The sequence below is a fragment of the Arabidopsis lyrata genome (genome assembly GCF_000004255.2).
Source record: "Arabidopsis lyrata subsp. lyrata unplaced genomic scaffold ARALYscaffold_6, whole genome shotgun sequence".
NCBI lineage: Eukaryota > Viridiplantae > Streptophyta > Magnoliopsida > Brassicales > Brassicaceae > Arabidopsis > Arabidopsis lyrata.
Window position 1 is genome coordinate 10,874,332 of NW_003302550.1, and position 27,300 is coordinate 10,901,631.

The window sequence follows — 27,300 nt, forward strand, 5'->3', positions numbered from 1 at the left end:
TTCTTCGATTGCTAAAAGTGTGACAAAGGATGGTCGGTTTCATCTATATATATGGCACTTTGAAGGCCAACGGCCTGGCTCCACGATCAAGTGTGAAATGAAGCAAATTATTGAATTTCTTTTATTTTGTTCTAGTTTATGTTATCTCGGTTTTTCGAATTTTATTCGGATATAATTTTTTTATGAGCAGATGAAATTTTAATTAAAATTTGATCCAGATATAGTAGTACTATCAAAAGAAGCTCAACTATATGACAAGGAGGTATATGCTTCGGTTTGAGCCTTGGAGACTTGGCAACATTAACAGATTCGGCAAATGGTCTCATGATGTCCAGATAAACAATCTGAACATTCATATTAGATGAAAAAGTAAATAAGTAAAAACAAAAAAAAAGTAAAATACTATGATTGAGCAAATCAGCTGATATCTTCTTATATAGACTTTTCCTAGTAATGAGGCAAAGTAGTATAATTCATAAATTATACCTAGGAAGTCTAGTTCTCTTGGAGCTTCCTTGCACCATTCAATATTCATCTATCATGGGGCTAAAATTGTACTGTGCATGGTTCTGCCCACGCAATCCAATCAACAATGGACTTTGCATTCTTTCTTTTTTTTTTTTTTTGTCGTCTAAAGATCTTTATTAATGTAAGGTAACCAAAAACCATCAAAACAAAACATCCAAAATCAAAAAACAGAGCCCCACATAACAGAGCATTCATAGTATGAAAATCTTTCCATCTAAATCATCTTCTCTTTTCCGCTTCAAGCCGTGAATGTAACCAAGCCGGACCACCACGAGCTAGATATGATCGCACACGACCGTCTCTTGTGACACTCATAGCTATATCTTTTGCGATTGAATTAGCTTTTGGAGAAGACACCTTGAACACTATTTTACCAAAGTTTGATATCACCCGATGAATCCTATCAAGATAGGAAAGATATCTTGGCCAGTTTGAAGGATCAAGAATAGCTGAAATAGCAGCATTACAGTCGGAACAGATCTCAATGTTGTCCAATGCAACGCTGAAAGACTATCCAAAACCCATAGAATACCTCTTAACTCCGCAGCAATACAATTAATTACGGGCATAAACATGTCTCTCGCATGGAACACTGCATCTCCTTAGTGATTCCTTACTATCCATACTCCACCACATATGAGACTCATTTAACCAAGAAACATGGATAATTTACAGTGTAATATAGCCATGGATATTGGAGATCAGAGTGCATACCATGAGCTTGTAAACACACCGAGACTGCTAGTGCACCAGATAAAGCCCTCCATAAAAATATTTTGATCTTAGGTACAGTTTTAACAGTCCAAATCTTCTCTTTAAGAACTCTAGACTCTTGTTCCTGAGCAGATAATGGTGTAGACACAGTTTGCACGTTGGACAACAACCAATTGCCACTCTTAACCGTGTAACACCCAGACCGATTATAAGCCCAAATGTAACTGTCAGCCACGGCTATATTTGGAGGATACGACATAATTCTAACAATATCCGGTGGGAAAAACAGTTCCATTAGAAGATGATGATTCCAAGAGCCTTGGGGGGTAATAAGGTTTGAAACCCATAAATCTAAATCATACAGAGACTGTTTGTTGAAAGGACGACACGGAGCATTATCGAATATCCATTTATCGGTCCATACACTCGTCGTTTGACCATTACCTATGTTCTTTATGAGACCTTTTCCAAGCGATTCTCGACCATGAATGATGTTGCGCCACACATAAGAAGGTCTAGAACCGACCACAACATCCATAAAACCCTTCCGGTGATAATAGCGTGCTTTATATAATTTGGTTTTGTGAGAAGTCTCCAAGCTTGTTTTGCGAGTAGCGCTTGATTAAAATCACCAACTGCACGGTAACTTAACCCACCTTGTTTCCTTGTTTTACACATCTTTATAGCAACAGTATTCAAAGATATTGATAAATTTGATGCACGGAAACCCGAAACTTGATGCCTTTATAGCAACAGTATTCAAAGATATTGATAAATTTAAGGATCAGAGGAGGTGAAGTCTCAACATATTTTCCTTTTACAACTCCACATTTTCAGAGAAAAGTTACTTATCATGAGAGATTCCTGATGTTGTTGTGCCTTTCGTTTTTGGTTTGGGAATTGGCTTTCCATGGAGACAACAAGGCCCATGATAATAAGGTCAGAAACTCCAAAGTATGTAACACACTAACTTAAGCAGAACTAATGCTTCTATGGTGACAATGATTTGTACATCATTGTAATTCGGTTGGTTGCCTATGGTGGATTTCTTAATCAGAGTTGTTAATTGGTTTAGCAGATACTCTTATTCTTCACACTGGATATGTGATTTGTTAAAAATGTTGCACATGAAACGAAATAGATAAAGAAAAGAAAAGGAGTAACTTATTTACTGAAAACCTGCAAAAACCAACGACAAGCAAAATTCAATCCTGAAACTTAACTGGGACAAGGCTTAAAAGGTATCAAAGTATAGCCTAACATAGATAGAAAAAAAGAAGCAAGTTTCATTCAAAACACATGAGAATGAATACTCAAAACAAAGATCATTAGTCATTACTGACAGAAGCAGCACTCCACAACCTTAGAAATGATCAATACCGCAAGAAGAAAGACAAAGCCGCCCACAGCCCACATAGAAGCCTCAAACCCCACATAAATAAGAGACTCCACGGTGGCCCCCAACCTTAAATTACAGCTACAATCTACTACAAAACCTAATGTAATTTTTTTTAAAAGAATGAACTACCTCAAAAAGAATTTACCATGTAATCTAATTAAACAAATTAAAATAATTAATAATATCTTAATAAAATAATTAGCTTAAATCATTAAAACCCCAAAATGGAATTAATTGTGGGGACCATTACTTGTCTCCTTTACGTGTCCCTCTTAGATAATTAAAAACCCAAAATGGAATTAGTGTATTCCTTTTTCGAGGGAAAAACGAACAAAAAAACATAACAAAAATAAGTTTAACCAAAATAAATAATAATAGAGCTTCAGAACTTCCAAAATGTTTTCCGCCTTTATATTCAAAATAATAGAGCTGTACAATAAATCACCATAACTTTTGTCAAATTCCTACAAAATAGAAGACTTCAAATCATGAAAAAAAACTGACAGATAACTCAAATAAAATATTAAAAATGAAGTATTTACTTGTAGCACTTGTGAGAAAAATGGCCATGTCTATAAGGTCGGATTTGGTGGCAGCGACATTTAACTGGCTATCGGGAATAAGAGTTGAACGTACATAATTTGAACATAAGTCAAAATATTTTTTATTCTTACATCAAAATTTCTTAGTTTGAAAATTTCTTACGTTTTCTTGTTCATCTTCCATTTAGAAAGAAGGAATATAATATTAAAATAAAATAAAATGATAGACGAAGAAAACTAAAGAGAGACACGTGAAAGAGACGATTAATGATCTTCATAGTTAATTTAATTTTGAGTTTTTTAATGATTTAACATAATATTTTTTATTTAGATAATATTAGTTATTTTAATTTTTTAATTAGATTACATGACAAATTCTGATTAGTTAATTAAGAGGCCCAACACCGGCGTGAAGCAATTCAAAAGAGAGAGGACCCATTAGACCATCGGTAAAAGCTCCCTAAATACAACCCATTGTGGTGACTACGGCGGCAACTTCTGTTTTGACAACTAAGACTTGAAACCAGTTTCAATCTCCTTGAATTTGACTTGAAACTGTTGAATTGGATTCTGTTGATCCTTCATTAAGCTCATCATCGCCATTGTTTCTTCCTCTTGTCTCCTTCTCCGTTCTTTCCCCATTTGTCTCTCTTCTTAATCTTAATTTGTCACACTTTTCTTCTTTCTCCTTATCTCCCTCCTTTTTGCCGTTTCCGAATTTCTACGATGTATTGATTGGGCCATCTTAATAGGCACATAGGATGGTATTAGATTACTTTACTGGCCCAAAAGATAATAGCTACATGTTTTTTTTTTAAATGTTAGAGTATGTTGTTTTTGTAGATGCCAACGACCATCTATCTTTAATTCATTTTACAAGTTTGTATTCAGCCCTAAAATCTGTAACAAAATCTTATGATAAAACCTTAACATAGTTATATATATATCTAAAACAAATGATGGTAGCTTTAAACAAAAAAAAAAACAAATGATGGTAGCATATCTTTTTAGAAAAACCTAATAAAACTTTAACATAATTCTATATATACCCTATAAATTCTCCTATAGACAAAATATCCTCTGTAGCACAAAGGTTTAAATTAAATTCAATCTTCCATTTTCGGGTTCAAAGCTCGGCAGCGGAATGGATGTTTCTAGTGTCCGTTTATGTTTAGGTGTAGGGTTTAGGATTTGGTTCTTGAATCTCTTATGTATGACAGACAATTTAATATTTGGTTTGTTTTCCCTATTAGTATCTTGAATTCCAAACAATGTCCTTGCTAGTCATTAGTCTGCCTTGCTACACTTGATATTCAAGTATTTTCAGTGTAAAAAAACTTTGACAGATTTAAAGGTAAAATGGACCAAAAAGACAACAAAAAATCGTTTCATAATAGTTTCGAAGCTTCCAAATTTTGACATCCGTTGAAAGCCTTCCGAAGCACCAAATCAAAATATCTTGAACGCTATGGAAAGCTAGAATAGTCATGATTCGCCTTGAAGTCATCTTTGCAGATGAGGACTTGGGCAATGGATTCTATTCATAGTCTCAAGATGAATAGGGTCATCTTTGCATCTGAGGCACATGATATTTCCGGGGCTATTGCAAGACTTAAAGCATGGCTGTCTTTCACTCAACAAGTAATGGAGATTAGCCATTTTTAGGATAAGCTTAAAGATTGGAGGCTGGAGGTGGAAAGTGCTTACTCAAATAGAAGCTCTTCTCTCATTGCGCAAAGTGTTATTTCTAATGCAAGATTTCAAGACTATGTAGCTACGGGTCATCATTGGTGGTTACATAGCTAGGGTTTTTGAAGACGAGAGACTTGCCTCTATTGCTATTTGATGTTCCTTTCAGTGGTCTTTTGCTTTGACTAAGTTTTTGGATATTTGGAGGAGTTAATTCGTTTCCCTAAGCTAGTTTCATCTTGAATATTCTTCAAGATTGGTTTGTAATGGTTGCTTACCATTTCTAATAAATTTATCCAAGACGGAAAAAAACAAAAAACAAAAATTAGTACGGAAAAAACAAGTATATAACAAAGAGCTGTGTATAAGCCTTGGTTTGAGCCTTGGAGACTGGCAACATTAATAGTAGAAAAGGAAAGTAACGTTCTTTTGTGGTTGCCAACAATCAGTATGCATTGATCACCATCACTTGATGTAAGCTTTACGTTGTATATGACGATGCTCATCCAAACATTCGGTTGCTGCCTGAAACACACACCTCTTCTCTAAGCACTCTCACAGCTTCTGTGACTCCATCCTGAAATCATCAATTTTTTGGATACCCTAAAACTATCAGTTGCCACAAAATACTCAAACTATGAAATAGAACACTCCATGGGAAGAAATGATAATAAACTGATCGTAACTGGTTACCTCAAGAGATAATATTTCAGCAATTTCCATCGCACAAGCCCTACTTTTTGCAGACAGTGCATCGTATATGGCTTTTGCTACCACTTGTGCAGCTTCCATGATGTTTTCATCATTTGGTTCCTCTAGAAGCAGGTGGTTTCTTTTCAATGGTTGAGGAGCAACTCCAAGCCAAGACATCTTTTCTGCCCAATAGAACTGATCCAGCATAAATGGGCATATGATCTGTAGAAAGGCATACACACACATTATGTGGTCACTTTTTGGCATTACAACTTGAAATTGATAAAGCTTTAAGAACGTCAATCATCATTTGTAACCAAGCAGTGCACAAAACTATGGTTTATGAGCAAGTACTAGTAAAGTTTGTAGCAGAGTAATCATATATCATACATTTTTGAAGGACCATGACATGTTCTTCTGATGTACTAGTTACTGTACAGCTAAATTTCTACTGATCCTTCTAGACAAACAATTACTTTTACCATTATATATCAAAGATCTAATAAACTAACATACAAACACAAACCTGCGGGATTCCAGCCTGTAATGCTGCAGCAACAGAACCGCTGATTTCCAAAGGGGACAAAATTCATATAGAAAGACAAGCAAAAATCAGTTTACGTGTATTTATATGTGTCCATGTTCACCAGGAAATGGTATCCAGCTGACATTTTCACCTGCCACCATGATGAATTGCTGCAGCGCATCTTTGAAACATCCACTTGTATGGCACCATACTAATTCAGAGAGACAAAAAATTAAGTAGGTTATATGGTCACAGTGTAATGTAGGTTTTGTCATGTCCAAATACAATGATCTTTTATTGTAAATAATGGCCAACTAAATATTGGGCAAATTTGTGCTCACCCAGGGAAACAGAAAAGCTTGCCGTTGAAAATAGAGATTCCTGCATGTAACGGTTGTTTCTCACTTGAATCTGATCTATTAGCAATGGTCCAAATTGCTGCATCTAAAGGTCCATAACCTGCTGTGAAAATGATAAATCTGTAACCTGTAATCTGGATAACAGATTGGAGAACTCGAAGAAAGGCTATGGGATCCCTTACAAAGCCCATGCTGCAAAAGCAAAGAGAAAAGTTACTACCGTACACTAATTCAGCATGGGTTATATAATATTTGATAGAATAAGTCTCAGTCTTCTTCTGAAACAAAAGGTGTTGAAAACATAATCAGAAATGATTCAGGGGGATCAACTTAAATTTAGACCTTCCAACAGAACTCAACCCTACAAAGATAGGCAGTTCTGGCTCACAAGACGATATAAAAGTATACAACTCAGAGTGGTTTGAGCATGTATGGGAATCGTCTGTACCCAGGCGCCCTGTAAAAGGATTGTCTCCACACTTGTTGCATGAAAACTGCCATTCATTGGGCAGAAACCAAAAGCCGCAAACTCGAACGCTCAAGGGCCAGTAATCTGTTAATAAGAATAAATGAATGCAGTGAAACGCAGAGAACGAAGCTTTTTCAAATCAATGACGATTTACACTGAGATTTTATAATGTGTTCCAAGGAGTCAAGGAATAAAAACAACTGCGCGTCAAACAAGATTCATCTTTAACTATGAATCTGTTACATTCAATTAGTTTCTACCCCTTTCTATCAAATGTAAAACAGACATCCTTTTAAAGTTGGGTCTGTTTTAACCTTTTTCTTCTCTGGTATAAAGTTCCAATCACATATTTTCTCAAGAATTTATAAATGGTAAGAATATAGCTGCAAAATATACCCAAAAGAAAGAAGAATAAAACTACTACCCAGATAACTTTTTTTAAAGAAGATGCTAGCAAAGCACAGAAAAATATTTGGTAGACGCGACAAATATCCGACATACCAGGGCATTCGACGATTTCTTTGCTGAAACCATACCTGTCACAAGGAAAATACGTAACAGGTCACTTACAAACTTATGCAGTTTCATCTGGGTTTTACAACTAAATTACTTAAATTTCAAAGTTCTTAGTATTTAATCAGATATCAGCCAGTGTTGGACATAAAGTGAGAAAGTACATTAAATAGATCAAGTAACCAAAAAATACTTAGTATATGAAGATAAAATCGTGATGGCAAGATAGATTGCAAAGTTGATCAGCTTTTACCACCAAGTAAATTCACAACTCACAAGACCAAGGGAGATGGCGGCCGGCTACGCCAAATTGGAAGGTCTGTTACTGGATCCTGCATCCAATGAGTAAATCGGGTGACAGTTCACACTATCATTTTTCACAATAAAATGTAACATTCTAGGTCTCTATGTTTAGAAAATACATACTGCAAAAGGGTAACAACTTAGGTTGAGTTCCTCGTAGCGCCACGATCCCCATTCTTCAGTAAAAAGAGGCCACATCCAATGAGTTACATCACTCCAGCTAACCTGCAAAAACACAGACACTAGAATGTTTCAGGAGAAAATAACACCAATTGCATGTTTGTATCACAATCATATGGAATACCTTGCCGATGGGGGCTTCTTTCAAGTACTTGTACAAATCTGGGAGTTCCTTCCTAAACTGTCTTTCAAAGCCTGATGGTGGACTGTACAAAAGAAGAATTGCAAGTGATCATCTTCCATTTCCAGGATGTCACACTCATACTTGTAAGCTACAAAGTTACCTATACGGAACAACATAAGGAGCCGCTACCACACAAGGGATTTGGAAAAGTTCTGCAAGGCTCCATCCTTCCTAAATGCACAATCAGATGAACCACAGTTAGTAACTCGAGATAAAGCAGACACAATCAATCCTGGTACAAAGGAGAGAGTATTAAGCAGATGTACCAATGCAAAGAAATTTATGACAACGAAATCACCCTCCATACAAGGACCCTTTCCGAAAATGCTTTTGAATGCAGAATGACACTCTTCTCTGTGTTCCCTTTTTATCCTTTCTTTTTCCTCCAAAAATAGTTTCTCTGATTGAAACCAGAATTGATGAATGGTTAAAGCTAAGTAAGAAGAAGAAAACCATATTTGAAGAAGAAACTAAAATCAGAGTATTGACCTGCGGCGTTTTGAGTACCCTGAGGTTCACTAGACAGGGCAGGAGGAGAATTGATAGGAAGATAGGAAACGTTTGCTTTGTTCAAGTGAGAGCTTAGGTTCTGCAACAAATCAACCTCTATATCTTTGATTCGAGAACGTAGTTTCTGCAAGTCGAGAACTTTATGAGAAGAAGAAGAAGAAAAAACCAAACCTCATGAGCCAAATGTGACATCAAAACCACAGAGTAGTGTTGCTGAACACGAGCGAAAGCTGCAGCAATGGCCTGCAAAAACAAAAAACCTTCTTTGGTCTCGCTTCCTAAGCCAGACCCCAATTATGAATCGAGATACTGAGAGTAGAGACAGAGAGAATACAGCGAGAGGGTAGACATCGCCTTTGGTACCGAAAGCCATGAAGAGAGCGATGGCTTTCCTTCTCTCCGGTTCCTCCTCCATGGTGCTCAAATGCTCCGATGAAGTGACAGAGCGATCACCAGTGAAGTGCGTTTGCAACATTTAAAGGTGCGTTGAAAAACATTAGAATCGCGTTTTAAAGACGGTTGCGTCTCACAACCCGCAAATCCTGCGTTTTTGCGGGATGTTGCGGTCGCTAGCGTTTAAAACCAATCATAGCAATCATTTAAAGCATTCCAGACAGCTCTATACCGTTCAAAATTACTGAATTTCAAAAGCTCTTTTCCGTAAACGTTTGAGGTTGCGGAGGATCACAAACGGATGCGGGCAGTAGCGATTCGAAAAAAAAAAAAAACAAATAAATTTCCTTAAAAATATTATCAAACCCTATATACTAGTATATATTAACGTTAATTCTCAAAATCATGGCGTCAAACCAAACTGAAGACAAAAGAAAAAGTTTTGACAATTTTGATCTGCCAAAAAAAAGTTTTGGTTTGCAAAATGTATATACTTGAAACACTGCTATCAATTTAAGATCGATGTCCTTGGTTCTAGTCTTCTAGACACTCGTTTGTATCATCATGTCGCAATCCACTTTTGATGACAAAAAAAGAGTCTCATAGCTCTATAGAAGAAAACCATCACTTTTGTTTTATACAACAATCAGATAATGAAATCGATCTCAGCTGTAGAATGTACACATCTCTTGTTAATCTTTTTTCGGAGACATTACTTTGGCATGTGAAGAACACAACGCAGACACTTTCCATCTCTCATGAGATCAAAAGCTTTGTTGATTTCATCAAACACCAGGTTATGCGTAACCAATTCATCGATCATAATCTCCTGCGCCACGGAAGAGTGAAAATGTAAACAAACTGTTTCATCCACTAAAAGTGATTTTGCTAATGTAGCTGCACGCTTATATACCTTGTTCATGTACTTTTCAATGAGTGAAGGAAGATCAGATTTAGGCTTCCAACCACCAAATAGAGTCCCTTTTAAAGATTTTCCAGAAAGGAAAAGTCCGTAATGAGCTGAAACTTCAGGCTTCACTTTCGGTACACCTAGAGTAACCGTCATTCCCCATCCCTGAGATATTCACATTGAAAAGGTTTCAAAAAGGCATTTGTATACAATATAGTTACAAGGTGGGAACAAATAGAACTGAAATCTTACATCCGAGCACGATTGTAAAGCAGTTGTAGCTATTCCTGTGTCACCAACACATTCAAATGAGAAATCCGCACCTCCTCCAGTCATTCTTTTGATCACCTAAAATCCCAACGCATCAGTATAATTTTCTACACCGCCGATTCCAATGTCTTTAGTTATTGCTATGATAAGCACAAACCGGAGATACTGAAATTACCTGGGGTATAGGTTCAGAGAGGTCATTTGAATTGATGAAATCCGTGACGCCAAATGTCTTTGCTGCAACAAATAAGAAACACTCAAAACCAGTCCAGAAACGTGTTATATCTTAATGATGATATACCTTGTTCAGCCTTAGCTGGATTTATATCAACCCCAATTATTTGAGCTGCTCCTCTGAGTTTGGCACCTTGAGCAACCTACTCATAAGAGATTAATCCCACATCAGACTCCATTAGCACAAAAGCATCAAAACTTCTGTATCTATACTTACCGAAAGACCGACAGTTCCAAGACCAAATATCACAACACTTGAACCTTTTTGTACATCAGCAACATTCCACGCTGCACCAAGACCTAAAATTACACCCAATATTCTCAGTATTGACTGTAAATAACTATTAGAATTTAATCATTTTAAGATATTATTTTTAACTACCTGCAGCTACTCCACAGCTTAGCAGACAAATTTTGTGCAGAGGTGCAACAGGATCGACTTTGACAGCACAGCCAGAGTGAACCACAGTGTATTCGCTGAAACTTGAAACCGCGCAGTAATGGTAAACAGGTTTGCCTTTGATGGTGAAGCGTGTCTTCTGATCACTATGCATCAAACCTTTCCTCTCCATTCCAAGAACCTGACACATATTACTTTTCCCAGAGATGCAATGCCGACATGACCCACATTCTCCAGTGAATACAGCGAGCACATGATCTCCTTTCTCAAACTCGGTTACACCTTCTCCAATGCTCTCTACTATACTGCAGTAACATCCATAGACACGATGCTAGGATTCAAACCAGTAAACTCTTTCTTTACTCAATTCACAAAGAAGTACACCTTAGAAGCTACTATTAACTATAAAATTCTCTAACTCTCGACTGATGCCGCAATGCCTAAACCAAGACTCTAGACAAATCCAGAATGTCCCCCAGCACAGTCTCTTCGCTCTTCTATAAACCATCACCTCTCAATTAACTGGTAAGGTTTGATCCTAAGCTGACCAAGCTAATTACAATAGTCCTATACTAAACACCGCAACAACGCTGCTAAATCACACACTAAGAACAACATTAGAGCACTCAATACCTTATCACATTCTACATATCCGAAATGAAGCTAATTTTCTTAACTTGTTCCTATGCTTGCCTAATCTAAAAAATGAGGTTATAGACAAAATGTAACGTACCCTGCAGCTTCATGGCCAAATATTCGAGGCAAAAGAGACTGTACCAACAAATGGAGACTTCATCAGAGACACATACTTATAAAGCCAGACTCATTAACAGGTTATATAGTAAAGAAGAGAAACTACAAACCTGAGCTTCCCAAGCAGAAAGATCACTACGACAGAGAGATGTACATACAACTTTAATTCTGATCTCAAGAGGTTGAGGTGGACTCACTTCAACTTCCTCCATAACCAATGGCTCACCAGCACGCCATGCCACCGCCGCTACAGAATTTCTCAATCAAAAAACCTAATCTTTCATCAACGAGAACAAAAACAAAAACCCTTTTTTTACCTTTGCAGGTTATGACTTGAGGTTGTTCGAAGGAAGAAGAAGAAGAAGACGACATCGTTATCCCAAATTTTCTTGCTTCAAGCACAAAATGAAGAAACCTGAAGAAGAAGACGAAGAAACAGAGCTTCTTCACCTAACACCGATCCTGAAGAGGAAGAAACAGAGGTTCTTCACCTAACACCGAAATCACCAACCACCATTGAGCTTAAGTGATCCAAGAAAAAATTAAAAATGGTGATTTTACAGCTTTAGAGGTCCCACGTTAGATGCAAGTTATTCTCGCCACCAACCTTTCGTTAATTAATCATACTAATCTTGCAATGGATTCAAACATTTCTACTTTAGTTTCTTCTGCGTTCGACATTCTGGTGGAATTTGTCACGCCGTAATTACAAGAAAAAAGAAGAAAAAAAACGATGACATGAGTGATATGGGAGAGCAATTTTTGGGTTAGCTAAGGCAGACAGAGAGAAGAATATTATTGGGCTTATAGTGGGCTCGTTTGGGCTTATCTTACTTCATAATGTTCATGATAGGTTAAATTAAAAAACCGAATAGCCTATATTATGAATGAATATTCTCACACCCTAGCACATTGTTAATTGTCTTGTATATTCTTTTTTTTTTTTTCTTTTTTTTGCTATGGATATAAATATCATTAAGGGTCTAACTGGTTTAAACGCAGCGGTTGCGGTTGCGGTTGCGGGAGTTTGCAGAAGCGGGCGGTTGCGGTTTCAAGCGTTACCAAGCGTTTTGAACGACTGGTTTAGCGTTTGAAAATGGATGCGTTTTCGGGAGTTTTATGACTGGTAAATCAGCGGTTGCGGTAGCAGTTAAATAAAAAAATGACCAAAAAAATAAAAAAAATATTACAAAAAAAGAAATAAAAATACTAATATATTATTATGATAATATTAGAAAAATTGAACATGCTTAATAATTGAAACCATAAATAAAGTACTAAATAGTTATTCAAAATAAAGAAATTTTGTAATAAGATAGTATTTTATACTGGGTTAACACCAAAAATTGCATCAAGTAATGAGGCAAACTGTAAATAACGTTGAATTCAATCAAAAAGCAAGTGATTTTCTATTCGAGAAAATAAATCGAAACATATATTCAATCAAAAAGCAAAGCAATACATAATGAAAAAAAAAAAAAGATGCTAAGAAAAATATTCAAAGAGTTACACATGAGGTGATGAATGAATAAAATGATATATGATACTTACGTTTGGTTCTTGATTTTCATCAGTTTGAGTGGAAGACATTGAGAAAATAAAATTTTAGAATATTGATTAGGGTTTATGATGAGAACGTGATACAAAGATGAAAGATACATATATGATAAATATATTTTATAATAATTATAAGTAAAGGTTTGTTTGTTTGTTTTTTTTTTTTTTTAAAATCCAACCGCTATCGCCCGCAACCGCAAACGCTTGCGGGAAGGAACTTTTGAAATTCAGCGATTTCGAGCGGTTTAAAGCAGTATGGAGCGGTTTCTATGATTGGTACCAACCGCTAACAACCGCAACCGACCGCTAGCAACCGCTAGGAGGGTGCTAGCGGAAAAACCAATCAAGTCCTAAGAAATGAAAAGTTTAGGTATTAAAAAAGATCATTTTACCTATATATTTGAGATCTTGGCAAAAAAGAATAAAAACAAAGTAACAAATGATTTGGGTACAATATGGGAGAGCTTACTATAACTATTCTTTTACTTAAAAAAAAAAATAATGTTTTCATATTTTTTTTTTCTTTAACAACTTTTCCATTGATACAGTCATACAGACCCAACTAAAAAAAAGAAGACGAATTACAAGGAGAATTGGAGAAACAGACTTCCACATTTGCCACCATTTTTTTTTCATAGTTTGTTTCAAAAGAGAGAGGTCCGGACTCTGGAGGCATTAATTAGTTGATGAGGAGAAAGGCCAGCCACGAAAACCTCTTAGAGCATCATTATAGATAGTTTCTTAGAGATAGATCTTAGTAATATTTAAATAATTTATTTGTAAAAGTGATTATTAAGAGATAGTATTTTTGAGTTAAGATTTTTGTGTGATTAATAGTAGGCTCTTAACATGTGGTTCTTAGAAAAACAAATATTAATATAAAAATAAAATTTATAATTATAGAAAATTTAATAATTGTTGCAAATTAAAAAAAATAAAACATACATGAGATACAATTCATAACATAAATCACAAATATTTTAAACTTAATTTCTTCTATATTTTGTCCATATATGTTCGACCAAATCATTTTTCAATTGTTGATGCATACCTCGATCACGAACTCGAGCTCTATTATCGAAGAAATTAGAAGGCGTATCTGTAGAATATGTGAAATCCGCTCAATCAAAACGTGACACGTGACACCTCTTAGGTATTAAAGTGATTTAAATTAAATAGTTAGTACCTTAATAAGCTAAGGAACGTTCCTTAGCTTATTAAGGTATTAACTATTTAATTTAAATCATTTTAATACCTAAGATTCAGCTAACATCCCCCCTATAATGATGTTCTTAGGACTGAATATGATAAAGCCTATAAAACAAAGAGCTACTATCATTTCTTCATAGATTGAGATCTTCTTGGAACTTAATGCTATCTTTCAAAACGTCTCAAATACCTTAGTACATCTCTAATGATTACGATCATTTTTTCATTCTAAACGATTACACTAAAATGAGTTTTTCAAAAATAATAATATTTCAAGTATATTCTCACTTACTATTTTTTTTTAATTTTTAAAAACACCATTTAATTTTTAATAGTCCCATATATTGAGAAAAAAGAAACATAAAAAAATTAGGGAAATTATTTTCCAATGGTACATCATTTTGAAAAGAAAAGGATTAGTTTGATGTATTAATTTAATATTCACAATTTTACTTTTTCCTAGAAAATGATGTAAGTAAAAAAAAAATCCTCATTTTTTAAATATTTCCTCTCAAAATAAGGGACCAAAAGACATGGTTTTAATTGTTAGATCATGCAAACCACAAAAATTATAATTTCCTAGGCTCCTAGCTACTTGAACAAATTGAATCGTTGTTAAATTGTTTATTCATTAATTTATTTTGACCATGATTTGAGTAATTGGCTCATCGCGTTGGTACTTAATCGGGTGATAAATTGATAATGATACGATGAAAGACAATCTCACTTCAATTACGCAGAAAATGGACAACGATCAATAGAAACAGAGTCACATGCAGTCATATAATACCACAGAGGCTGGTCCCATGCGATATAAATAGATTACAACAAACACTCGTGTAGAGGCACGTGTTCTATTTGTTCGTGTCTAGGTTCAACGTATCTGGCAACCATAATAATAATAATAACAACAACAAAAAATTGGTTTTTTAGTAATTTGCAAAATGGTCTTGTATATTTTAACTGGTTTGTGAATTGTGAATCAATTTTAACACTACATGAATATCGGGTTTTAATAGCACTATACAATAGCGTTTGTAGTCATTCTGCTATTGTTAGAGGACCTCTGAACTTTCAATAGCGTTTCTACCTTGTTGAAACGCTATGGATAGTATTTCACAATTTTTACTATGACGCGGAAGTATATTTAATAGCATTACCATATTAAAACGCTATTGAAAAGGTTGGGCGCTAAAAATTTCCCATTCCCGCTACTACACTTAGAAATATTTTTGGGCATAGTTTCTTTTTCCCCTTAGCTCATCTTTGTCGACTTTACTCTTCAATTTTTAGGGTTTCCTCTTTCTCTCCTCTTTGCTATCTCCGACAGACACAAAACACAAATTTCCGAAAAATTTCAACCTCTTTGCTCTCTCCGCATCTTCCTTAGGTTCTCCCATCTTCCTTGTATGCTCGATCTGTTTGGGAATCCCACTAAATCGAAGGTAAATCCCACTTAATCACAAATTTGTTCTTGATTTGTAGAGAGAGAGCTGCGAGATGACGATTTGGGTTTGGGTTTGGTCGATTTAGGAATTTGAGGATTTAGAATTTGGGGATTTAGGGATTTGAGGATTTAGGTAGAATCGCTTACACATTTGAGACTGTATCTACATGTTCTTTGAACTGCTTTGAGCTGCTTTGTGTATCTTTCACATCTTCCTTGTTAACTTGAGTCCTAACAATTTGAAACTAGATCTGGTCTGACATTTACTTCAATGTGCAGGTCGTAGTCGAACCAGTATCCAAACACATCACTTGTCCAGATTGAAGGAGTCAACACCCAAGAGAAGGTAAACAGAGCCAAATCAAAGACTAATAATGAAATCGATTTCTTTTAATTTTTGTTGGATTAGTAGATTTATTGATTTGAGTTTAATTGATTTCTATTTTTGCTTTTTCTGTTGTAGTTCGAGTTAATCAGAAGAGAACAAACTCTATCAGGTATATGATTCTTCTATCAGATTACTTGTATTGTTGTTTTGGCTTTGAAAGTGACTGCCTCTGAAAATTACTTGTATGCACATTTGGTCGGAGCTCTTGTGAAATGGATAAAGCTTGGGTTTGGTTGCCAAGGTATTAACTTGTTCTTACATATATGCATTGATTTCATTTTATGATTGACTGTTCTCAGTTTGTAATGGGTACTATTTGTTAACTTGTAGGAATAACCTTGAGTATGAAACAGGAGCAACTAAGTTTGTGGTTGAATCAGCAAGTAATTTGGGTAATCCATCAGAAATGTTCTGAAATTCAAGTAATATCTGATGCAGTAGGAAACTGGGTGGCTTGGCCTAACAAGCATATTGTATTCATGTGAGCATAAGTTTGTGTCAAAAAACATTGTTCTATCTCATGGTGTAGTACTACTCTTTGTATGATCTTTTAAAATGACAGGTTTTAAATCCAGTTTTAATTTTAAGTTTAATTTAAAGTCTTCATAATTTAAATATTATGAAGTACTAATATTATATATAATTACAATATTATATATAATATTAAAAACAACAAATATCAATTTTTCTAAATGCTTAACTTTTTAATAACACACAAAAAACGCTATTATATAATTTATAATAGCAGAAAAGAAAACGCTATGTTATATAAGCATTTATAGCATTACAGAAAAACGCTATCTAAAGTCACTTACCTATTATAGCGGGCGTATATACAGCGCTTTCAAAAACGCTATTATATCTTTAGACAGCGTTTTTCAGACGCTTTTAATACCCGATATTCCTGTAGTGTAATTGGAGTATTAAATAGGGTAATATTAGTCGATAGCCAAATTAGACACATAAATTAAGAAACTAGCAGAAAAAAGGTTTTTCTCGGAAAACAGCGATGGACCCACGTTGTCAGAGGATGTGAAATAACAAAACTATCCTCCGTTTGTTTTGAGATCAACAGTAGGCAAGATTGTTTCGTGATATTTTTCAAAATAGCACGTAAGATCTAAATTTCACATATTATATTTAACTAAAAGACATGATATTTCAAAAAACGTAGTGAATTTTTAAGAAAAAACATTTTTATGTAGTGTTTTTTTTTTTTAAAAAACATTGTTATAGAAAAATTAAACTTGAATAGAATTTTTTTTTAAAGAAATAACATGTAATCTTAATAAAAACCGTGAATTACTATAAAATAAGAATGTTTTTTAAAGAAATCACATGTGATAATAATAAAAAACATGTATTACTACAAAATAACATGATAGAGAGATATTAAACTGAATAGAGTGTTTTTTTCAAGAAATACCATGTGCTCTTTATAAATAACGTGTAATACGACAAAATCTATATTATTAATTGGGAAGCATTGGATAATAAATAACCTTATAAAGGGTAAAAAATTACAAAAAATGCCATTGGTTTTTAATGTTTTTAAATAACTTCATTAAGGGTACAATAGTAATCACAAAATTAATATATTTAAATAAAAAATAGTTTAATTCTTTTAAATACTTATTAATTTCCAAAAAATAAACTAATTTTCTCTCTCTTATTAATTATAAACGAAAATTTGAAATTAATTTTTTAAAATTGTTAACCAATAGGAATTGAAAAACTAAGATTTGATATCCAACTAAGATTTTTTCTAAACCAATCCTAATAGACTATTCTATATCAAAAATAAAAATAAAAATAATATCATTTTAATTCAAAATTAAAAAAAAACTATCATTTAAAAAGATTTATCAATGGAGGATTTTAAGATTGAATTTGAAATTTGGTAAAAAAATTAAATGCAAATATTTTAATATTCAGTTTTGTTATAATATTTTTATTACAAATTTTGAAATATAAAACGAAATTTTATTTCATAATTTCTAAAAAACCATATTAAATATTAACAAATATTTATTTTTACTATGAAATAAACTCAAATAATAATAAATTTTAAGTAATTATCATAATGGTTTTCGTTTAGAGCAATTTTCGAAAAAATCTAAACAATAGAATGTACATATTAATTTTGAAATATTTTGTGTTTTATTTTTTTCTTTTCAACTCAGATCTTCCTTAAATAATAACTAGATGCAAATATTATTTAAGGAAGATTTTAAGATTGAATTTGAAATTTGGTAAAAAAATTAAATGCAAATATTTTAATATTCAGTTTTGTTATAATATTTTTATTACAAATTTTGAAATATAAAACGAAATTTTATTTCATAATTTCTAAAAAACCATATTAAATATTAACAAATATTTATTTTTACTATGAAATAAACTCAAATAATAATAAATTTTAAGTAATTATCATAATGGTTTTCGTTTAGAGCAATTTTTGAAAAAATCTAAACAATAGAATGTACATATTAATTTTGAAATATTTTGTGTTTTATTTTTTTCTTTTCAACTCAGATCTTCCTTAAATAAATCCATAATATATTGCACACAGTTTTTGAAATTATGTAAACTAATTATATATTTTGCATTCAACACAAATTATGCAGCAATAGCATATCCCTTTTATAGATGTATCTAAAACTTTTATTTTTAGTCCAAATATTGAACTAATTATGATTAAACAATGAAAAGAAGAATATGCAAAATTTAGCTAAGGAAAGAAACATTAATAAATTTGTTAAAATATTTGAAACTTTAACATCATACATATTAATCCGCAAAACTCACAGTATGTATTTTATGGTATTTTAAAGTAAGCAAACAAGAATTTGGAACATGGTTTTAATGGAATGAAATGAGAATAAGAATTACGAGACGGGATGGCAGGGGAACATAAATTAAAAATCAAACTTAATACTCAACTGGTATGAGTTTGTGTTATGAGCACTATATAAAATAAATTTGTTTACACACATATTATACGTACGTTTTTAGTTACAATTTATGACAGATACGGGACCGTAATATTTTTATTTCACGTATACGAGACGGGTTATGGGACGAAAAATTTATGACATATACAAGACGGGATAGGTTTCCTGTTCCAAAATTGTTACGCCTAGCTAATATACATGAAATAATCCAAACTAAACCGAATATGTATCCTATTTAACACATGTAATCAAACTGTTAGAAATGTTTTGAATAGTTTAGAAAATAAAAACGTAACATCACTTAACTTTTGCAACTAAATAATATCTTAATTTTATATTAAATACAATTTCACACGTACGTGTAGGTCCGAATCTTAAAATTTAACTATGCACTAACGCAACTAAATTTCGTTCATTGCTCTAACTTTATAATATCTATATTATTACAAAGTTCACTAACACAACAAAATATTTTATATTTTTAAAATCTATATAACAATTTCTAAAAAAAATATCTCTGCACGTACATGTGGATCTAAATCTAATACACTAAAATATACATCATAAAAACAATAAAATAATCTATATTGTATGAAAATTTGTAAGAAATGTTTTTGAAATATGAAACTCCGCACGTACGTGCGGGTCAGGATCTAGTAATATGATAAAAGAGATATATTATTCTATCACTTATAATTCGAGAAAAAAGCATGTTATAAAGGGCATGTACGTAATTACATGTGCTTCCCGACATGATACCGACAAATTACTGTAGCGTATGACTATTTTCTTAATTATCCTCAAAAATTTGGCTATTTTGTGCATATTTCCTATTAAATAACATTAGATTTTAAATAATATTTAGAAATCACTAAACGAATACCATTTCATTTTGACCAACAATTTATTTTTTAATGCATATTACGATGTCATCAAAATTTTAAAATTCTTTATATGTTGATTGATTTAAGTTCGATTTAAAAATTTAAATCATATCAAGAATAAATATAAAATAATTACAGTATTCATATATTAAATATATATATATATATATATGCATATATTATGATTCAAATTTTTGAAAAGGACATAAATTACTCAACATATAACATAAATAGCGTATAAAATTCACACACGTGCAGCTTTGAAAATTAGTGGTGATAATTAAGAGTATGATATTTTATGTGATGCAAAGGGTGGTATTTATAGTGAAGTGAAGTTAGTTTACTGTGTGGTCTCGTCTTATGACGATAATATGGGCAACGAGGAGATAACTCAGATAATAAGTGTACGTGAATGGCTTCGAGTGATGCAAATGCTTTCTGGCCCCATTATGTTTTATAACCGAAGAGATATTTCACTTACACCACTCGTTTCTTGAGCACGTTGTGACCGTGCTAAATTTAGAATTCGGCGTTTTGTTGTTTCATTTTTATTATTATCGTAGGCTTTTATTCTTGTGAATTTTGAACCAGAGTTTCGGTTTACAGAATACTAATTCTGTGAAGCTGTTCCACATTATTAGCAAAAAAAATGTTTGTGCCTATGATGGACTTGGGTAATACTTGTGTTGGCGGGAATACTTTCTTGTATAATTGGCATATATAACAATGAACTACGAGGTATTGAAAAAATACGCATTTGAACCTAAATATTTTTAGAAGACGAGTTTATGTTTTATATAAGTGTCATTTGATCTTTTTTCTCGTAACAACTTATTTTTAATATAATATTAGAGTTTAGTATTTCGGTGTTATATACGACGTTAAGTAATAAATTAAATATTTACATAAAAAGTAATATGTTACGAAAAAGTAACCATGTTATGAAGAAAAAGTAATATGTTACGAAAAAGTAACCATATTTCCATAAAACTTAAACAAAACCACAATCCAAAAAAAATATTCATTATTTAATGGCAATAATTTAAATAACTATATTTTTTTTTGGTTGGATATTTTTTTGTACCATATTTACTTTTTGTCGGATTATAAATATACTTTTCGTGTGCTGATGAAACCAAATTATTTTGCAACATTAACGAGTGATTATACAGTACAATAATTAAACGTGTCTTACAACATGAAGACACATATTAAACTTTAATCTACGAGATTGTGACATTCTGCTATATATATCATAAACATATTTTACATCTCATAATGTAAAACTATAGCAATATTTTTGTTCCAAATTTTTCAAAATTCATTTTTACTTTTATTTAACTAATAAGTGCTAAATTAGTTTCCAATACATTCAATTTTTTTTTTTATTAACTTCAAATTGTTACGTATCATTTCATTTCATGGCCACTTGATTAATTATCCCTATAAAGAAAAACAACATTTAGTACGAAGTCTTTGTTCTTATTAAGTTACGATAGGATAGACATTTTATTTATGCAGCGGTGCCTAAACGGCTACAAACATAAACGGAAAGACATAGATATGCAGTGGATACAAGGGGACAAAGACATGATGATAGATGCTTAAGAAGGTACGTAGTAGAGTGGATTTGGGAGCTTAAAGACCCTTCCAGGAGTATCCTCAACCAAATCAGCCCATTGGTCTCCAATATTCCCAACGATGTTGTATCCTTTCTTCACCAGGCTCTTCCTCACCTTTGACTTGTACACCACTTCCGGCAATTTCGAATGGTTTGGCCTGCGTTGCCATATTTAATTAATCCTCGATTAAATTGCATATACATCATACTTACTTACTGTATATTATTAAGCTTACTTGAATATAAGATGCTTCCATTTTGTCACACCAGCAGCCTTGAGATTATCGAGAGTGACTTCTGACAACCTCTTCCATCGGTCAGAGATTATGATGGGTTCAATCCCGAGTTCTAAGAGGTTCCTGTATAGATGCAAAGTCTCCGGGAGTCCTGGAGTTGATTCTCCGGACCTTAACCACGACCAGTACGCCCCCGGGGCTGTGTTCTGTGTCCTAAGAATCCCAAAAAAAAAAAAAAACAAATCTACTTTAAAATGAAATCACAAAGTAGATATGGACTACAAAAGAAAAACAGTTTGTATCAAACTATTTAGATTTGTCAAATGAAACGTGTTTTTCCATATATATATGACATTTTCAAATGAAGATAATATTGTTAATGCAATGGAGATGGTGTAGGTAGAACTAATAACAATAATATGTATACCCGTATCCATATTTGGCGTAGTAGGGGATACTAGAGAGGAGAGTGTCGTCTATGTCAAATATCCAAACATTGACGGTATCGTTCTTTAGGGCAAGTCCTTTGGCATAGAAATAAGCCTCTTTGCACACCGTTTTGGAGTCAGATTGATATTGTTTGGAAGTGATCAAGTAGTCTTCAACATAGTCTTTGCAATTTGCGGGCACGGTGTCGAAGTCTATGATGTTAGAGGTCTCAACACCAAGGTGCCAGCTTCTACAGTTGTGGTAGTTGATGGAAAGTCCCTCTTTCTCTAAGAGTTCGGCTTCGTCCCCAAAGATGGTGTTCGATTCGAGGAGTTCGATGAGCCCTGGAACGGAAGCCGAAGACCGGACGTGGGAGACCGTAGCTGCCAAGAGAAAGAGAAGTGAAAGTGAGAGGATTTTCATGTTTTTTTTTTTGTGGTATGGTTTATTGTTTAGTTTGTGATGTTTATTTGTGGGACACAAAGGGTGGTATTTATAATGATGTAGGGTTAGGTATGGTTACTTATGACGACAGATGGGAGATGAGGCGATAAGTGTATGTGTATTTGGATTGGTGCAACAAATGCTACTGGTCCCATAATGTTTATAATTGACAATATTTTTCACTTACACCACTCGTTTTTAGAGCACGTTGAGACTGTGTGCTAAACTAGAATTTGGCGTTTTGTTGTTTTATTTTTAATATTATCTTTGGCTTTTGTGCTTGTAAATTTTGAATTAGAGTCTCGTTTTAGAGATCTTACTGTGAAGTTTTTCTACATTACTAGAAAAATGTGTGTGAATATGTCGATGTGAGTAAACTTTTTTTTTGGATAATTGATAGAGTAAACTTTTTTTTTTTTGATAAATAATTGATAGAGTAATTGGCAAAACCAATAATGCAAAACGTGATATTCAATAAACGAGTAATTGGCAGCAGCCTCCCAGTGAGCAACAAGAGATAGATGTGTACTGTGTAGGTTGAATCATACGAGATGAAATATGTCGATAAGATAAGAAATGTGAGGTATACACGTATAGACGTTTTTTTTTTTTTCTTTTGTCAACATCTTTTAATTAAAATTTAAAAGAATCATTCATGAAGAATGTTGTTTACATAAGTAATATGATGCGGTTTGGTATGAATTTTTCGTGCCAAATTATCCGCTTTTACATTTGCACTACGAGGGATTAAAAATAAAGAGAAGCTTGAAAATTCTTTCTTGTCGCTCTTGAAATCTTCCAAATACACTGCGAATGCCGGCCATTCGATTGGGAAGGACACCATCTTCACCAGGTCTGAACAGTCTGTATAAAAAGCTACATCTTGGGTGTAGTATCCAATCATACACTTCATTGCCCAGAAAAGAGCTTCCACTTTGGTATGTAGAGGTGAGAGACTTCTTCGGATATTGGCTGCTCCCATGGTTGGCGTCTCTCCGTTTGGTGATGTGCAGAACCACCCTGTTCCTGAATATTTATCAGTTTCTTTTCATGATCCATGACAAGTATAGACGTTAAATATTACACCTTTCGTTTTTATTTATTTCATATTTGGAGAGAAAAAAAAATCTATATATAATAGCAATCTCAATAAATGTCTTTTGCAGTTTTGAACGGTTGTGTATTTTTATCGCAACTTTCGGCTAAAATATTGACGGTTATTTTTTTTCGATTGTATTTTTTTATCGCAACTCTCGTTAAAATATTGACAGTTACTTTTTTTTGTTGACGGTTATTTTTTCGGTTGTGTCTTCTTATCGCAATTTTCCGTTAAAATATTGTCGGTAACTTTTTTCATTTGTGTCTTTTTATCGCAACTTTCCGTTAAAATATTGACGGATATTTTTTCTAAGTTGTGTCTTTTTTTATCGCATCTTTTCGTTAAAAAATTGACGGTTATTTTTCTGGGACAGTTCTATTTGTTCAATTATAATCATATTTTTTTTCAGTTTACGGTTGTGTCTTTATAGTTGCATCTATTCATTTAAAGTTACGTCTCTTCAATATATTTCATTGCATTTTTTCGTCACAACTTTTTGTATGAATAGTTGTCTATTTAAATGTTCGTGACTTTTGAACTCTATATATTTGTCTTTCTTCTTAAGTAGTTCCCGAATTTTTGTTCTTTAAAATATATTATTTGTTTCATGATAAAAAAAAATCTATAAAATAGCTTCAAATTCTTTATTCTCTAAGCTATTTTTAAACATATATCATTTTAATATTAATAAATTCTTCTCAAGAAGAATGATTATTAAAATGGAGAAGTTTTAATCAACTTTAAATGTAAAATTCAAATGAAGATACCAACAATATTTTTCTTAGAATTGGACGGATTATACAGTAATTTTTTATTTAACTATTTTATATGGTAACAATGATGCTTTCTGATATATCACGGATTTTACCGATTTTTAACCGTGATTTACGTGTCAGTTTTAGAGTTTTTTTGTTGTTTCTAGTGTCTTTTCAAGTCTTTTCAGGTTTTTGCAAGTTCGGGACAAAATTGGAGGAAATGAATCATTTTGGAGCTAAACAGAATATTTGGAGCTGAAGAGACGAATTCGGATTCGAACCAAGGCATTGGTGTCGACCGACACCATACGCGGTCCAGCAAGAAATCTCGACGGTTTAGAGTAATAAAGCCCGCAGAATTTACCCATAAGACTTCCCTATTTGCAATTTTAGTCCCTGCACGTTTTTGAGACTTTATAAATAATTTTTAAGGTTTTCTATTTGATTATCTTGTCTTTGGCTTTTGTAATTCTCTGAGCTTGAACCCTTTGGAAGATAATTGGAGAGAGCAACTTTTCAGAGATTTTATACCTTGTTAGAGAGAAGATTTATTCTAAACTCTTTTCTTCTTTTAATTTCTTAACTAGATCCTGACCCGCACGTACGTGCGGGGTTTCATATTTCAAAAACATTTCTTACAAATTTTCATATAATATAGATTATTTTATTGTTTTTATGATGTATATTTTAGTGTATTAGATCTAGATCCACATGTACGTGTAGAGATATTTTTTTTAGAAATTTTTATATAGATTTTAAAAATATAAAATATTTTGATGTGTTAGTGAACTTTGTAATAATATAGATATTATAAAGTTAGAATAATGAACGAAATTTAGTTGCGTTAGTGCATAGTTATATTTTAAGATTCGGACCTACACGTACGTGTGAAATTGTATTTAATATAAAATTAAGATATTATTTAGTTGCAAAAGTTAAGTGATGTTACGTTTTTATTTTCTAAACTATTCAAAATATTTCTAACAGTTTGATTACATGTGTTAAATAGGATACATATTCGGTTTAGTTTGGATTATTTCATGTATATTAGCTAGGCGTAACTATTTTGGAACAGGAAACCTATCCCGTCTTGTATATTTCATAAATTTTTCGTCTCATAACCCGTCTCGTATACGTGAAATAAAAATATTATGGTCTCGTATCTGTCATAAATTGTAACTAAAAACGTACGTATAAGGTTATGTGTGTAAACAAATTTATTTTATATAGTGCTCATAACACAAACTCATACCAGTTGAGCATTAAGTTTGATTTTTAATTTATGTTCTCCTGCCATCCCGTCTCGTAATTCTTATTCTCATTTCATTCCATTAAAACCATGTTCCAAATTCTTGTTTGCTTACTTTAAAATACCATAAAATACATACTGTGAGTTTTGCGGATTAGTATGTATGATGTTAAAGTTACAAATATTTTAACAAATTTATTAATGTTTCTTTCCTAGCTAAATTTTGCATATTCTTCTTTTAATTGTTTAATCATAATTAGTTCAATATTTGGACTAAAAATAAAAGTTTTAGATACATCTATAAAAGGGATATGCTATTGCTGCATAATTTGTGTTGAATGCAAAATATATAATTAGTTTACATAATTTCAAAAACCGTGTGCAATATATTATGGATTTATTTAAGGAAGATCTGAGTTGAAAAGAAAAAAATAAAACACAAAATATTTTAAAATTAATATGTACATTCTATTGTTTAGATTTTTTCAAAAATTGCTCTAAACGAAAACCATTATGATAATTACTTAAAATTTATTATTATTTGAGTTTATTTCATAGTAAAAATAAATATTTGTTAATATTTAATATGGTTTTTTAGAAATTATGAAATAAAATTTCGTTTTATATTTCAAAATTTGTAATAAAAATATTATAACAAAACTGAATATTAAAATATTTTCATTTAATTTTTTTACCAAATTTTAAATTCAGTCTTAAAATCTTCCTTAAATAATATTTGCATCTAGTTATTATTTAAGGAAGATCTGAGTTGAAAAGAAAAAAATAAAACACAAAATATTTCAAAATTAATATGTACATTATATTGTTTAGATTTTTTCGAAAATTGCTCTAAACGAAAACCATTATGATAATTACTTAAAATTTATTATTATTTGAGTTTATTTCATAGTAAAAATAAATATTTGTTAATATTTAATATGGTTTTTTAGAAATTATGAAATAAAATTTCGTTTTATATTTCAAAATTTGTAATAAAAATATTATAACAAAACTGAATATTAAAATATTTGCATTTAATTTTTTTACCAAATTTCAAATTCAATCTTAAAATCCTCCATTGATAAATCTTTTTAAATGATAGTTTTTTTTAATTTTGAATTAAAATGATATTATTTTTATTTGTATTTTTGATATAGAATAGTCTATTAGGATTGGTTTAGAAAAAATCTTAGTTGGATATCAAATCTTAGTTTTTCAATTCCTATTGGTTAACAATTTTTAAAAAAATTAATTTCAAATTTTCGTTTATAATTAATAAGAGAGAGAAAATTAGTTTATTTTTTTGGAAATTAATAAGTATTTAAAAGAATTAAACTATTTTTTATTTAAATATATTAATTTTGTGATTACTATTGTACCCTTAATGAAGTTATTTAAAAACACTAAAAACCAATGACATTTTTTGTAATTCTTTACCTTTTATAAGGTTATTTATTAT

General features: G+C 32.2%; 3 protein-coding genes and 1 long non-coding RNA gene across 6 annotated transcripts; 1 reads left to right on the top strand and 3 right to left on the bottom strand.

The window, feature by feature from the left end:
• Positions 1-5,128: 5,128 nt before the first annotated feature.
• LOC9310287 (sterol 3-beta-glucosyltransferase) lies at positions 5,129-9,134 on the bottom strand. Of its 2 annotated transcripts, none has more exons than XM_021022997.1 (15): positions 8,944-9,134; positions 8,781-8,852; positions 8,589-8,688; positions 8,366-8,499; positions 8,200-8,270; positions 8,040-8,121; positions 7,859-7,960; positions 7,709-7,764; positions 7,421-7,455; positions 6,793-7,003; positions 6,433-6,642; positions 6,243-6,302; positions 6,092-6,131; positions 5,566-5,787; positions 5,129-5,449 (listed from the first exon to the last, which is right to left on the bottom strand). In XM_021022997.1, the coding sequence occupies exons 1-15, from the start codon at positions 9,082-9,084 to the stop codon at positions 5,375-5,377; spliced, it is 1,611 nt and encodes a 536-aa protein (XP_020878656.1). In that variant the 5' UTR covers positions 9,085-9,134; the 3' UTR covers positions 5,129-5,374. The 2 variants fall into 2 exon arrangements, with proteins under 2 accessions (XP_020878656.1, XP_020878655.1); XM_021022996.1 differs by having other exon boundaries at positions 5,129-5,475; positions 8,944-9,086.
• A 359-nt stretch (positions 9,135-9,493) lies between these two features.
• LOC9310288 (alcohol dehydrogenase-like 6) lies at positions 9,494-12,280 on the bottom strand. Of its 2 annotated transcripts, XM_021023000.1 has the most exons (11): positions 12,177-12,280; positions 11,887-12,060; positions 11,680-11,816; positions 11,550-11,587; positions 10,799-11,121; positions 10,634-10,716; positions 10,484-10,559; positions 10,358-10,419; positions 10,165-10,260; positions 9,916-10,077; positions 9,494-9,831 (listed from the first exon to the last, which is right to left on the bottom strand). In XM_021023000.1, the coding sequence occupies exons 2-11, from the start codon at positions 11,939-11,941 to the stop codon at positions 9,715-9,717; spliced, it is 1,149 nt and encodes a 382-aa protein (XP_020878659.1). In that variant the 5' UTR covers positions 11,942-12,060; positions 12,177-12,280; the 3' UTR covers positions 9,494-9,714. The 2 variants fall into 2 exon arrangements, with proteins under 2 accessions (XP_020878659.1, XP_020878658.1); XM_021022999.1 differs by having other exon boundaries at positions 11,887-12,279.
• Positions 12,281-15,330: 3,050 nt separating this feature from the next.
• Positions 15,331-16,761, top strand: LOC110227707. The gene is made up of 3 exons (XR_002331392.1): positions 15,331-15,780; positions 16,062-16,128; positions 16,246-16,761. It is a non-coding gene; the product is annotated as an uncharacterized LOC110227707 (long non-coding RNA).
• Positions 16,762-21,469: 4,708 nt separating this feature from the next.
• On the bottom strand, positions 21,470-23,107 carry LOC110227705 (vegetative storage protein 1). The gene is made up of 3 exons (XM_021023002.1): positions 22,293-23,107; positions 21,866-22,078; positions 21,470-21,787 (listed from the first exon to the last, which is right to left on the bottom strand). Exons 1-3 carry the CDS (start codon positions 22,715-22,717, stop codon positions 21,613-21,615), a joined length of 813 nt encoding a protein of 270 aa, XP_020878661.1. The 5' UTR covers positions 22,718-23,107; the 3' UTR covers positions 21,470-21,612.
• Between the last annotated feature and the right edge of the window lie 4,193 nt (positions 23,108-27,300).